The 15126-nt window shown below is 35.2% G+C and overlaps 2 protein-coding genes across 2 annotated transcripts; one reads left to right on the plus strand and one right to left on the minus strand.

Moving 5' to 3' along the window:
* Positions 1 to 2934: 2934 nt before the first annotated feature.
* LOC306887000 (uncharacterized protein) lies at positions 2935 to 7800 on the minus strand. Its single transcript, XM_079444447.1, has 9 exons — positions 7741 to 7800; positions 7114 to 7193; positions 6888 to 7022; positions 6343 to 6505; positions 5654 to 6194; positions 5076 to 5140; positions 3855 to 3922; positions 3186 to 3229; positions 2935 to 3097 (listed from the first exon to the last, which is right to left on the minus strand). Exons 2-9 carry the CDS (start codon positions 7186 to 7188, stop codon positions 3031 to 3033), a joined length of 1158 nt encoding a protein of 385 aa, XP_079300573.1. The 5' UTR covers positions 7189 to 7193; positions 7741 to 7800; the 3' UTR covers positions 2935 to 3030.
* Positions 7801 to 9791: 1991 nt separating this feature from the next.
* On the plus strand, positions 9792 to 14456 carry LOC306887555 (visinin-like). Its single transcript, XM_079445385.1, has 3 exons — positions 9792 to 10524; positions 13410 to 13521; positions 13786 to 14456. Exons 1-3 carry the CDS (start codon positions 10144 to 10146, stop codon positions 13869 to 13871), a joined length of 579 nt encoding a protein of 192 aa, XP_079301511.1. The 5' UTR covers positions 9792 to 10143; the 3' UTR covers positions 13872 to 14456.
* Positions 14457 to 15126: the final 670 nt, after the last annotated feature.

Here is a 15126-nt window from a genome sequence, read left to right on the forward strand (position 1 = left end):
TTACATTATGTCAGGTTTTCCCAGATGGTGTTAAAAAGCTATAAATTAAATTAAAATTAAATGATTTAAAAGACGACATTAAAAAGTATTTCAAAAATATGATTTGTTTATCTTTGTCATGTGACCATTTGATAGACATTAGAGTATAAAACTTATTGACTTATTTTTATCATTGATATAATTTATTAACTAAAAATCTTAGAGCTTCAAGCAAATTTGTTAGGTTAAAGAGCTTCAACTGTCAAACATTTTAGAGAATCCCTGCATTACATGTAAATATTAAATCACATGAATTTGTACATTTTAATGTGTTTAAAAGACAAAAAGCTTTCCAAAGAGAGTTATACATGGTTAAATAACCCACTGAATGATATTCATATAATAATGTTTCTATCAGGAGTTAATTAGATATGCAATGTTGAGAAAACACTTGTTAAAAGTAAAATGTTTTCTGTAAATTCAGTGATCAAATACTGTGTTTTGCTTAGTTTTCAGTGATAGACACATGACTAGTGGCTAGTCTGTGAGTGCTATTCCACAAAGAGTAGGCCTCAGAATGTAAATAGAACAATCAGAATGTAGGCTTTTTCAGAAAAATAAATAAATTATATATATATATATATATATATATATTTAAAATACAAAAAGTATGGATAATTTAAAAACTATGCTTTTAAAAAGTAATTTTAAAATGTAATATAATCTAATTACAAGTAGGCCTGCATAATTTCTGGAAATCTGATTACATAATCCATAAAAAATATGTACAACAATTGCATTTTAGGTAATAGTACAAATCTCTACATATATAGTTTACATATACATCTTGTGCCACAATCAAGAATCTTGAATTAGCATTTCATTAAATGTCTTGGGTTAGGGTTAGGGTTAGAGCTGTCCTAACGTAAGTAACCAGGAAAATGTCAAAATGTACCCGGAAAGTGGCCTATTTCATCAATGTTTATAAATACATAAACCTAATCAGTTCAAGTAAGCATATCAGTAAGCAAATAATGTTGTATGCTATAAATTACTCAATCAATGCTTCATTAAAATTATTACTAAATTAGTACAAAATCAGCCTGTAAAGACCAGTTGTGTTTATTTGAATCATTACTTATTTATATTGTGGTGATTATTAAATTATAAAATACAATGACACTTGTTCCTTTTGACCTGAAGAATGAGAAAACATTTGAGGACAAGCAGGGCCCCACACTGGATAAAGATGATGAGGCTCCTCTTTTATCAAAGCCATTCTCTTCCATTGCAGAGTTATCTTGAATCCTCTAGAAATTATTAATAAATTTGACTTTTGAGTCTTAGAGTCTTCTCCTTAGATTTTCCTACAAACTTTGGAATGGTTTTCATGATACTCTGAAGGATCTAGAGTGTCTTTGATATAAACTGAGACTGAAGACTCGTCGTTTTAGACTGGTAAACAAATAAATCATTACAGTAACATTGTTTTTGAGTTCCCTTCATTTTTCTTAAATGTTATGATCTTCCTAATACAAAATTATCTTTTGAACTTCAGTTGCCTTCAAACACTGAGACACTCATTTTGTTGCCCACTACCTCTGATGCTCCCACCACAAACCCTACTTCTTCACCCATCTGCATTGCAAGGTCTTGTGTAGTGTAAGTTCTGTCATCAAAACCTTATTTTTCATTATCATCTGCTTTCATTATATTACCATAAAATTGACTAACAGTTATTTCCTCCTTAGAACTTTTTCTCACCCCATTTGATTTGTTCAGAGGCAATGTGCAGGCACTATTAGTTGATTGTTTATGTTTTGTATTATTAAAAGCATTGTTTGACTATACAGGGTAAATATTTTGCATTTTTAATATGGAATTTACTGTCCTAAATATATTATACAATTATGTTGTAAATGACTGTAAATACAGTTAGTTGTATGTCACTTTTTCTAGATTCAATTCACTGGGCCCATTTGGAGCAATCATTGTCTATGTTCTTATACAACATACCTTAATACCTTGCTATGCCTCACTGCTCCACTCTGATGCCTCGGGAACAGTGGACGGACCAGTCTGTACCACCTCAACTTTAGCACACTCAACCACCAAATTTATTTCTTTCTTTCCTCTCTTCTGCTTTATAATCTAATTATTTACTGAATTATACTATTATTTGAATTATTTTCCCTCGTCCCTCTGTCCTTAATGAAAGGAGGAAAAAAACTATATATAGAGAGGTGTACAACTCATATTCATAATCTCACACCAACACTGCACATAGTTACATGTAAATTTAATTTAATTGTTTGCGCTCTTGTTTTGGCTTAGCTTGTTTGTCAAATTTTCTTTCTATTTACAGCACTGTTTTCTCCTATGTTGTGCTGTTTCTCTGTATGTCCTACTTTGTCCTGTTCTCTTGTTCTAAAGCAAATAAAAAAGAAAGCAGCAAAAGAGATGCAAATGCAGTGCATGATTTTAATTAGAGCATTATCATCCCTTGGGGAAAAAGACAACATACCTTGTGCATCTACTCTAGTGAGAATATGGTTGTTCATATCTATATATTTACTAAACTGACAAGGACTAAGGTTAGTTATTATTTCATTGTGTATATTAGACTGTACACATACACAATAGGCTTATAGTATTAAAAAATGACAATGTAATACAACAAATCACTTTTTTTATTTCCTTGAGCCCTTCTTGATTGTTTTCCTAGTGTTGCTGGGGGGTCCCTCTGTGTGCACCAGTGTTTTCCACACTTCAAGAATAGGCAGCTATGGTTAATCAGGAACTATTGGCTATATTGTGGGTGTCATCTTTGTAAAAGACCGGTCATCTGTTCGGGGTGATTCTCTACCTTTGGCCTGTAGCTGGGATCCTGGATATTTCAGATATTAAAAAAATGTGTTTTTGAAGTTTCAAAAGATATAAATAGAAGACCAAGTTGCACATAGTGAAAACACAAACCTTTATTTGTCCACTACAACAGAAACTTTGAACTCAAATGGACAAACAAACTGTCATTATGTACCGGTAATGTAATTAACACTGACTGAGGGTAATTTGAACATTATCCTCAGGCTCCCAGGTGGGTGGCCATGTCTTCTCACTGAAAAAAAAGAAGTAAAAACAACAACCAATTTGTGAGAACATTACAGTAGTTAATTAAGTTGGCATGTAGGTTTACTTATTCTTACCAGGATGGACATGGCAACCAATGCACCAAGACCTCTTTACGTCCCTATGAATTAGGTGAGAAAAACAGCCAATTACAAAAATCATCATTACATTTCCATCATTACGTTACGTTACTGTGGTACAGCCACATCACAGCTCAAAAATAGAGACAGGGTAGCGACAGGATTCTTACCACTGAAGAACTGCTGTTACCATATTCATAAGCAATGGAAATATACACCTGTACTTTAAATGTTATATAGATTATTTGTTATATTCATAGTACACTACTGTAAAAATTGTTTTACTCCTAATCTTTACAGTAACATACATTTACAATTCTTCATGTTGTTTATTTATTGATTGTGTACTGTGTGTGCTTCTCTTCTACCTTATGCTCTTTTGCACTGCCTTTACTCGTACTGAAATGAGTCCAATATCTTGCATGCAAGAGGTTCAATAAGCGACTAAGAATTCCAGATGTACATTTGCCAAAAAAATACCATATTTAATGTGGGGTTTTTAAAATTACAACAGAGACAAATTTTTGGATACTCATCCATCCGTTTTGGAGCAAAAAACAATTATTTACATTGATAAATGTATTACATTAATTTATTGTAGAGGAAAAGGTCACCGGTATTATTAAACATAACATTAACAGACTGTAGATACAGATTAATGCCAACCTTTCTGAGACGCCACCTAGAAACAAATTCCACAGGAAATGTGTCCAGAGATGCATGGAAAGGACATTCTGTATAAATGTAAAATTTGGTTAGAAGTGAATTAATTACTTAACTTGAACGGAGAACGTATAAAAGTTTAAATGCAAAACAAATATGAAACATTTCAAAATCTAAACAGCACTGAAACAACAAATATAAATATCAATATTGTGAAAACTTTCCAAATAGATAACCTGTAATAGTTTAACAATGCTAAAGAGCTAAACTGGTCTCAAACTCAGTTCTTGGAGGGCCACAGTTCTAGTTTTGCTCCAGTCCTACTTAAACACACCTGATCCAGCTAATCAACGTCTTCAAGATTATTAGGGCGCATTTCCTATTTGCGCATCCTTGTTTCCTTTCCTTGTGTCTTAGCTCACTCCCCCCAGAATATGAGGTAAGGATGTGTAGAAAGAAAATGAGGATGAAAGAATATTTGTAGTTTGGAATATTCTTGATCACTCAAGCATCACTTCAAAGGGATCTGCCCTTATGTTGTTAAAGTTTAAGACATTCATATTAAATATCAATAAAAACAAGATGCCCCATTAAAATATATGACATGTATGATTTATTAAAACTGCAAAGGTAAAATATAAATTATTATGACAGATGTGAAGGTGGAGGAGAAATTATATGTCCGTCAGGTTTGTCGAGGAGAACTTCCGTATAGGATACACCTGTTTTCTTGCTCATAGCTCCTCTGGAAGCTTCCTCATTCCTCGTTCCTTGCCTCCTCAGGTGCAATTAGAGCAGGGGTCAACAAACTTGATCCTGGAGGGGCGGTGTCCTGCAGAGTTTAACTCAACTTGCCTCAACACACCTGCCTGGAATTTTCAAGTATACTTAGCAAGACCTTGATTAGCTGCTTCAGGTGTGTTTACTTAGGATTGGAGCTAAACTCTGCAGGACACCAGCCCTCCAGGACCAAGTATGGTGACCCCTGAATTAGTAGAGAATTCAGATGTCCTTCAAGGTGGCTGAGTTTGATCGGTTTCCGGGTCACAGGATTGAGGACAGGAAAGCAAGGAAATGAGGAAGCATGAATTTGAGTATTATGAGAAGCACCCCTAGAAGCTTCCAAGCAGGAGTTAGCTGGAGTTGGTTGGAGCTAAACTGTGCAGGGCTGTGGACCTCCAGCAACTGAGTTTGAGACCACAGAGCAAAACTGTATTGTATAACCTTCTATGCCTGTGTCTATCTTTTTTTGACGCTTTCTTTTTGCTGCCATGTTGACAGGTGATTTGCTGTGAAGAAAAAAAAAAATTAGCATTAGTTCAAGTGCATGTCAAAGAACAGTTTTCATTGAGCCTGATTTCACATTGTTCCTTGTTCATTGCACTGGCTTTACCCAAATTCCCTTTAAGACAAGTCATTTCACTCAGCAGTCATCTTTGATACACCTCTTGGGCGTCTCCAGTAAGTGCAGATCCTATCTCTTTGAATGGGGAAACTGTTCACTAAGCTTACGATTAAATTTCATGTTTGAAATCACCAATGACATCTCTTACATCTGTCTTATAACGTTCAAATAGAGTTTAAAAAAAGCTTACTTTTCAGACTAAACCAGCCAATGTGCATGCACAGTCATACATGCACGTCTCAGAATACTGTCTATTTCTATAGAAACGGAGCTTCTAATGGCAGCTGGGGTTAATTCTCCATATTGAGCGTTACACTTTCTCCCATTCATAAGTAATAGGAGTGCAGCATTTTCCTATATCTAGAGTCTTTGCTTCACCTCAATTTCTTCTACTCACCAATCTGCCTTTAATACGACTCCCTCCATCTCTCTTCTCTCTTCCATTTCCTCCATCTCAAGTGCATTAAACTTTCTTTTCTCTGCCCGTTTCTTCACCCTCTTTGCCTGTTCAGTCTTTTTTGTCACTTTGTCTCTCTCTTCCTCAACAGGCCTCTCTGGTTCTTCCTCCCTACTTTCTATTTGTTGTTCTTCGATCTGCTCTTCATTTTCCAGTCTTCTCACTTCTATATTGTCCTCCACTACAATGTTCTCTTCATCTTCTACAGTCTCTTTCAAGTCCTGACTTACTTTCTCATCACTTTTGATGAACTCTTGTTCTTTTTCTGGACTTTTGTCTCTCTCTTCCTGAACAGGTCTCTCTGGTTCTTCCTTTCTACTTTCTATCTGTTGTTCTTTTATCTGCTCTTCATCCTCCAGTCTTTCCACTTCTACATTGTTCTCTGAGATAATGTACTCTTCTTCTTCAACAGTTTCTGTCATGTCCTGACTTTCTGCCTCATTACCTTCTGTGACCTCTTGTTCTTTTTCTGGACTTAAACCTTAAAAAAAGTCATGTTAAAATACATTAAATAAAAAACTCTAAAAGAAAGCGCAGTTTAATATAGCAACTTTATAGCTACATAACTTATTTTACACATTAAAATATTTTCACACATTTAATTATTGGTGCTTGCCAATATGTCTTACCCTGTAAAATATGCTCAAAAATTATGAGCATTTTTTCCATCACACCATGTCCCTCAGGTGGGAACTCAAGGGGGCATTGGACCTCTGCTGTCCACTTTTGGGCCTTAGAACATTTCCCCAGGAAAAGAAGAGGGACATATCCAAGAGCTTTAAGCTTTTCCATCTAAAATATAAGAATGACAAACATTACAGATTTTTTAAATGGTTTGTAATAATTCTGAAAACAAACTGTTAAAAAAATCTGTTTAACCTCATGTCACTCCAAACCAACATGTTTTTGTTTTTTTGCAGTTATGTGTCACTTTACCAAATGCTAAATAGCTCTTTTATTTAGAAGAGTTCTGCCCATTTAAATCTGGCACATCAATTTACTTTTTATTTGAACGGTCAGTTTACAAGAATTACAATTTTCGCATGTTTAAGTAATGCATTATGTTTATGTATTTACATGTAAAACATCTTTATATTGTATTGCCTCTTATTTAATTAATTTAATTATTGTAAAGAACAAAGTGTGAGGGATTAGGATGCTGGATTTTGCTTACCATGACATTTAAATTGTCAAGAACTTTTGATTGATTCCGAGACTTAATAGTTGTTTTTGCCCACTGTTGGGCTTGGGCACGAAACTTTGCCAATCGTACTGATTGTCTATGTTTAAAATCAAGCAATTTTCCACACTACAAAAAGAGAAACAGAAATACATTGAGTATTAAAATAAATGCAATACCATATAAAGAACCAGTGTTAGTTACACACAATCACAATCACCTTAACACAGCACCGGTTTCGGCAATTCATCTTGTTCTGGCAGTGGGGGCATTGGCGAACAGTTGAACCTGGCATTTTGACTATACAAAAACAACACAAAATGAATGAATTAGGCAAGACAGACATCACATGTAAAGGTTTAGGCAAATTAAAGATAAATTAATAATTAATAAGTATAGTTTTTCAGAGGTGGGTACCTCTCAAAAACTACATACTTATTAAAGACTAATTTATCTTCATTATCATCAAGAGTTGGCCAAAATAAACGCTGTAACAAAACTTGATGACTGTGCAGACCTGTAAAATCTACATATCTGTGATCGACACGTAATGCCTGGCATGCACAAGTAATGTGATCTCATCATAATGTAACCAAATACATATGATGAATCAATAAAACGTAATCTTTGCGCACAGATGACCCTTACACTAATTTTATTCTAATACATTTAATGAAAATGATTTTAAACAGACACCGCGTGGCAACACTGTGGGCCTACAAGTGCACGCTCACTTAAGAGAATAATAACGTTTGATGCTGACAGCATTGACACGCATTAGAAATCCTATTAGCACTTGCATTTACAATATTTATTTATTTGTTCATATTTTTGTCTAAATACCTGCTTGTGTTGTGCTGATTGACAGCTTCGACGATGCACGAGGTCGCACGAGATGAACTGGAGAATACTCGCGGGATAATGATGAGACGCTAAACGATTTGATTGGTTCCGAGCTGGAGTGGGTGGGTCCTGAATCAGCGAAGAGCTAAAAACCACTTTATATATTCATCATCATCATCATCATTATTACTAGTTAATACTTGTACTATTCCAAATACAATCACAAACAAAAACATAAATCTTGACTATGATTGAAGGGGCGGGACGATGGTGATGACGTGATGAACTGGAGAATACTCGCCGGATAATGATGAGACGCTAAACGATTTGATTGGTTCCGAGCTGGAGTGGGTGGGTCCTGAATCAGCGAAGAGCTAAAAACCACTTTATATATTCATCATCATCATCATCATCATTATTACTAGTTAATACTTGTACTATTCCAAATACAATCACAAACAAAAACATAAATCTTGACTATGATTGAAGGGGCGGGACGATGGTGATGACGTTGACAATAATACATTCACTGCGTACAATGCTTACGCGTTTTCCAGCAATGGAAGCGTAACGGGAGGGCTTTGCGTGCAGTGTGAACGAAAAATGTGACTTTGGCGTGTAAATACTACGCCGAATGAAAATGCAAACTCGTTGTATAGATACGCAGTAGTAAGAGACTGGGTTGGCATCAAACTGTGACTTAAACCCCAGGCATTATGCCAACCCACTATGGGCAACGTCCAAAGTCAGTGAACAGGATAAAATCATGTTGCTTAAGTTTGACACTGAACTGAAAAAGATAAGCATAATACAGTAAATTAGAAAACATGCAGACCTATAAGAAAAGACAGGTGGCATGAAAAGTTGTAGAGAGGTGAGAAGTACAGGAATAAGATTAAAAGAGTGAAGCTTCCTGGAAAAGAGGGTACGGCAGATGTCAGGTCCAGGCTTAATCATCCCCTGATTACAACATGCAATTAAAATAAAATCAAACAAAAACCGGTGTCCTGAATTAACCTCAATAAACTTGATACAGACATCAGCAAAAGCTGCTGTCGCTTAATTCACACTTCTCAGTGAAAGTGTTGACAGTTTGTGAGATGAATTCAACAGAAGATAAAACTGTTTTTTAAGCCATTCATACAATCTAACTGATGTTACCATTAGTAAGAAACAACGCGTCAAGCTGAGGAAAAATAAGTACGTCTTTACAACAAGGCCTTGCTTAAACATCCGAAAAGGTCAGTTTAGTTGTCTGGATGCCGCTGTCTGAGCCAAAATGCTCTGATGTCACATTAAGAGGACTAAGACTGTCAGTTGAGGACATGACTGTATGTTAAGCACTTTTCATTTAAACATGCTTATAATCCCTTATAATAACTGGTGAAATAAATCAGCTGTGTGAGCCAAGCAAAGAATTAGGGAAAGTTGTCTCAAACAGAGGAAATCTGGAGATCAGTTAAAAGGTAATGAATTAATTAATTGGGGAAAACACCACTATCACATATTTATATGATAAATAAATTGATAATTAAAAAAAAAAAAAAAATGCTATTTGTAACAATACCTGGAAATTACACTACTATGTAACTTCATGCAATATATAAATTCTTAAACACACTTTTTGCTGGAAAAACAATGATATGCATTGCAAAACCATACTGATTTGTGCAATGCTTTCTTGACCATCTCAAGTCCATTTGCATTTCAACAAAACCTCAAATATATTTTTTTGAAAAATACTTAGCTAGATACAGTAATGGTGCAATTATGACATATTTAAGTTAGCAAAATTCTAAATAATGCTTTATATGTCACCCAAACTAAATGTTTAAGCTCACAAGGCGTAAGATGTATATGATCAACAAGCTTAAGGTGTAGTGACACCTGGGCATTTACCTAGTAAAGCTAGATTGTGCGATTCATTTTTAAGATGTTCTGTTCTGTGTTCTGGGTTATTATTCTAATCATTTATGGAAGGGGACAGTCCCAAGCTGTTGATTTAAGGGCTCAGAGGCTCAGCCATGTCAAATCCCTCTTTAACGACTTAAACCTGCATTCAAAGGTAACAGCCTAAGTTCACCTGCTCCACCCCCACTCACTCACCCAGCCATCAGCAGCCAGCGCCATCGATCAGCACTCATTCTGCCCTTTACATTTGAGAGCTTCATTACAACAGACACTGTTCTTCCTCTGTTAACTTGGGTGTGACATCTATCAATCCATCTGTCTATCATTTCTTGAAAGGAGAACTGAGCACCAAGTTTTTAATGGGACATTAATTACAGACACCCACCAATTCTCAGCAAGAGCAGTTACGTAATATAGTGTATCTCTGGTCAAAAAGGAGGACCTGACAACCAACGCTTCCTGAACCCCTGCCTGTGCTCTCCACCAGCAGCCAAAAATGGGGAATGCCAAAAGCAGCGCTATGTCCAAGGAGATCCTGGAGGATCTCAAACTAAATACCAAATTCTCAGAGGATGAACTGTCACAGTGGTACGAGAACTTCCAGAAGCAGTGTCCGTCTGGCCGTATCGCACCAGATGAGTTTAAAAAGATCTACGAACGCTTTTTCCCAGACAGTGATGCCGCAACATACGCCCAGCACGTCTTCCGCTCCTTTGACACAAATGATGATGGAACGTTGGATTTCAAGGAATACATTATTGCTCTGCACATGACATCAACTGGAAAGACGGAGCGAAAGCTGGAGTGGGCCTTTTCACTTTTTGATGTCGACAAGAACGGCTACATCACCAAGTCAGAAGTGGCAGAAATCTGTCAGGTAGGTCAAATGTTGGTGAACATCTTCATTCACAAGTATGGTTTCAAAACCATAACATAAATGAGTGAGCTTGCTATGTATGTAGGGAGACTGGGGCTAGTTGACAGTTTTGCAGGGTTTTTTTAAGAGCAAGAAAAAACATTATTGAATGCATGTTGATCTTTTTCAACCCCTATATGCAGGATATGTTGTCACAGTATAATGTTGTCACACAGGGGCAAGTAGTCACAATGGAACCTGTCATTGATTGAACAGTCAATAACAGTGAAATGTAAGAATAACAAAAATGTGACAAAATGCTCAGACAAAAATGTGACAGCTTGCCCTGACCAGATGTTCAAGATAAATACTCTTGTCCTGAAATCACAGTTCATCATTTTTGGTTAAAAACTGCCTTAGATGACTATTTCCTAAATGCATCCCAAGTGTGGTTTTATTGTATTTTCTTTTTAAAGCTGTTACAAATGAATGTTTTTGAAACAAAATTCATAAACCCTTGCAAAAAAGAAGTTTATTCAAGTGTGCTATTATATTATTATATAATATAATGTATTATATTATATTAAAATACATGAGGTAAGTTTACTTTCAGTCTACTTTTTATGTACTTTGTTGTTGTACACTAGTTGTGTACTCAAAGTTTAATACTGTGATTAAAAGTATATTAGTATACTTTAGTGTTCAGTTTAGTATGAGTCTACTGTTAAATGTAGGACTCGGTGTGTGAAAGAAAACACGGGGTCTGGGAAATGTTATAATAAATGTATAATTTTATAAACTACAAAGTGGGCCAATGTAGTCCCAAATAGTATAGAAATAGTACACTTACAAGTATACTACTAGTACATCCATATTAGTATACTTACTACACGTAAATTATAGTTGAACTTCACTTAAGTATACTTAATAAAATGAACTTAAAGTATACATTTTTTGTAAAGGAAATGAGTTTGATTTAAGACAGTTTTGAAGATGTTTGATACCAACTTGAAAAACATATTTGTGTAACTTGACATTTGATTCAAATCCTTACAGTTACTGAAATTTAGCCCTAGTGACAACTTGCCCCAGTCTCCCTTATATAGTACTCATGCTAATGCATTCTAATCTTTCTCTTGATGATGCATCACATATATAATCACAGAATATATAACTCAATTTTTTCTCTATTCTCTCTGTAAGTTTTGTCCAGTCAGCAATACTAAACAATCACAGAACACAAGGCATCAGTAAAAAGAAAGAAGCCAATGTCTTATGAGCTTTGACTTAACAAGCCGTTGCCTTGGAGCATGGCTAATGCAATCGGTCGTATCCCAGAATAATTCATCCGATAAATGGTTTAGCTTGAAAAATAAACGTACACAGAGGCTTTTTCAAACGCAGACAGCCATTAGCACAGAGACAGGTGGGTAGGGGGATTACAATGTAAGATGCTTTTTTTAGAAAGATGCTGGATAAGTGGGTTGCAGAAGTCACAGTAAACCGTGGGAACATGTGACTTAAATTACACAGTATATATCCAAAAAGACAAACACAAGAAAAAAAGTTTCTTCTATGTTTTTTATTAAGCAGGAAAAAAGTCATACATCAGGAGAAAAACTTAAGATACAGTATAGAATCAGGGAATACAGTTCTATTTTAAGTGCATTGCTTGTTAGGCATTTGTGGATGTATCAAAACAGTTATCCTAACACAGCTACACACAATGAGGTCAGATCAGCATTTGACCTTATACTCAGGCTTTGTGATCACTAGTTTGGTGGTTTTTAAGTATAAATGTTACTCGCATCGTGCCAGTGACTGAATGCAAAAGAGAATTAAAGACTGAGCTGTGCTGAGGCCATGCAGCGTGTGGTTTTGGCAGGAGCTTTGGCACTGCCTCTAATCTGTATTTTTCTAACATGTCTTATGTGTCTGAGATAAACATCTCCTCGGCTCACTGGACCACTCAGATCCAGGTCAGCTGTGGTCAGGAAAAACTAAAGTCTATGTAGAAGACCTTTGGTATTAGTGGTCCTAATCTATGATGATTACCTCCAGGCAGGCATCATCAGAAGAGCAGATGGTCATTCATTTGACACTCCAATTAACTCCAATGGATGTGGCTGTCACAGGGATTTTCACTGTCAACTACATTTTGTCTGAAAATTAATAATGTTTGGGTAAATATAGGAATTAGGTTATTTGTTGTTGTTGTTGTTGTTGTACAGCACTTTGGTGCAACTCTGTTGCTTTTAAATGTGCTATAGAAATACATTTTGACTTGACTTAGGTTGCCTGTATTGAGATGAGGTGTTTAGTTTTGGAGAGTTTGGGGAAAAATGCTGTAAGAATTGGAAATGGTTGCTAGACTATATTATTATTATAAAATAATTACACACACACACACACTGGTTTTCATTCCTTTGGTGCACTGGTGTATTTTATTCCTTATTTTATCCCTACCCCTCACACAAAACTTTCTGCTATTTTAGATTTTCAAAAAGATCACTGATTTATAAGCTCATGGGGGTCAAAAATGACTGGTATTACTATTCTTGTGGGGACATCTGGTCCCCATAATGCAGGGAATACCAAGTACACACACAAACACATAACAGATTAAATGGTAAATAGCAAGAAAATAATTTACAGCATTTAATTGAATATTATATAATTATATTATAATATATGATTATATATTACATTTAAGCAGTATATTTTATTTTATTAAAATATAATTAATGTAATTAAAGTTGTCATTATGATATGCTTCATAAGCCCAGAATGTAAATGACAGAGAGAGAGGTTTTAGAAATTATTGCACATATCATAAGTCTTAGAATTAGTGTTATTTCTTTCTTCCCTCCTCACCTCCACTTTTCTTCCATCTTGTTGATCCTCAGTCTATCTTTAAGCTGATCCCCAAAGAAGAGCAGGCAAATCTTCCAGCAGACGAGAACACTCCCGAGAAGAGAGCAGACAAACTGTGGTCCTTCTTCAATAAAAAAGATAATGGTAATATTGTGTTTTTATGTTAATGTATGTTAATGTATAGTTTTTATATAACCCTTTACTGTTCATATATATTTTATATATTTTCTAATACCTATCTGTCATCCATGGGCACATGATAATTCAAATGTGCTTTTTGAATATTTGTTTCCATTTCCTACCTTTATTACAAAGAAAAGATGATGCCATAGTAAAAGAATGTCAAAGACTGAATATGTGAGTTTGTCTAACATTCAGTGTTGTCGCTCTTTCTGTTTTTCTTTTCAGAGCGATTGGCCGAGGGGGAGTTTATTCAAGGCGTTCTTGACAATGAAGACGCAATCCACCTTATTCAATATGAGCCCAAAAAGTAATAATAAAACAAAAACAATAACTGTATTTTTCCTGTTATATAATTTCCTTAGGCCAAGTGCTTCCCCCCAATGAAATTTTCCCATTTTGTTTGTTTTTAACTATAATCTGGGCACATCTGCCCTGCTTCTTGTATTAGTTCAACGTGACTCATTTTGTAAATATTTGAAAGCCCATTAACTTCAATATGGTTCGAGTGAGTTATGATAGATTAAAGTGACAGTAAAGTGTCACATCTGGGAACGAAATGTGTGAAATTCTGCATGTAGACTGAAGAAGAGTTGCTGGCAGATGAAATGATGAAACTGAAAGCCAATATTATTTATTCTTTATGAATCAAAGTGAGAACAAGATCATTCATGTTTTTCTTGTAAATTAAGTAAAATACAGATATATAAATAAAGCCAATAAAGCCACTAAACTGTGCGGAAAATCAACATAACATAATTTATCCAGACTTACCATCCAGCATGATAATATAATAACCTTTGCCATGTTATTGTGCAAACCTGTTTTTTGATGTCAACTGCTGTGGAATAAAACTGAAACTGTTAGTGTTTCACTGTTCAGTGAACAGTTTGACTGTTCTGTGTCTGTATGTGTGAATTTGTGTGTAAATGATTAGGTGAGGTGAAGAGTTCAAGTGAACCGCTGGAATGGGCAGCACAATAATCTCTAACGCTCTGCTAGCGGCCGAGAGGTTTAACATGCCGTCGCAATATTTAACCGTAATCCTGGATTATCTTTGTGTGTTTCAATGCATGGCAAAGTTGGGCCAGATATATACTTTGGCACACAGGTAAATGTGAGTCTGTATATGAGCAGGTTTGCAATATTTTGTTGAAGAGAGTCTCTTACAATTTCTAAAAGATATTTATAACATTGCTTACTAACCGTCAATTCCCTCACTGCCTTAGTCCAAGTTGTGATTACTGACATAATCGCCTGTCCGACATTGCAAAGAAGACTTTTCAAAATCTCCCTCTCTCCATTTCTCATTTTGGATTTCTTTAATATATTATCTTTTCTTTGTTTTGCCATATTTGTCATAATTAAATTTAAGACAACTGATGCAAATACAAGGGACACTATAATATCACATGGACGACAGTAAATATAAAGGCCCTACTTTATATGAAGTGTCTTTAACTACTATGATTGAACTTTAAATTTGATACAATGCACTTAATATGTACATGCATGTTTTAATATTGTAGTTAATATCTTCCTGTTATTACATCTGTAATTAATTTCTGT

This window comes from Barbus barbus (genome assembly GCF_936440315.1).
Source record: "Barbus barbus genome assembly, chromosome: 21".
NCBI classification, from domain to species: Eukaryota; Metazoa; Chordata; class Actinopteri; order Cypriniformes; family Cyprinidae; genus Barbus; species Barbus barbus.

What these genes read in the sequence shown, in the direction of transcription:
- LOC306887555 (XM_079445385.1), top strand. Translation starts at nt 10,144, where the DNA reads ATGGGGAATGCCAAAAGCAGCGCTATGTCCAAGGAGATCCTGGAGGAT. An exon ending in AAGTGGCAGAAATCTGTCAG is followed by an intron (nt 10,525 to 13,409) that starts GTAGGTCAAATG and finishes GTTGATCCTCAG; the next exon opens with TCTATCTTTAAGCTGATCCC. An exon ending in CTTCAATAAAAAAGATAATG is followed by an intron (nt 13,522 to 13,785) that starts GTAATATTGTGT and finishes TTTTCTTTTCAG; the next exon opens with AGCGATTGGCCGAGGGGGAG.
- LOC306887000 (XM_079444447.1), bottom strand. Translation starts at nt 7,188, where the DNA reads ATGCCAGGTTCAACTGTTCGCCAATGCCCCCACTGCCAGAACAAGATG. An exon ending in GAAACCGGTGCTGTGTTAAG is followed by an intron (nt 7,023 to 7,113) that starts GTGATTGTGATT and finishes CTCTTTTTGTAG; the next exon opens with TGTGGAAAATTGCTTGATTT. An exon ending in TGGTTGCCATGTCCATCCTG is followed by an intron (nt 3,098 to 3,185) that starts GTAAGAATAAGT and finishes CTTTTTTTTCAG; the next exon opens with TGAGAAGACATGGCCACCCA.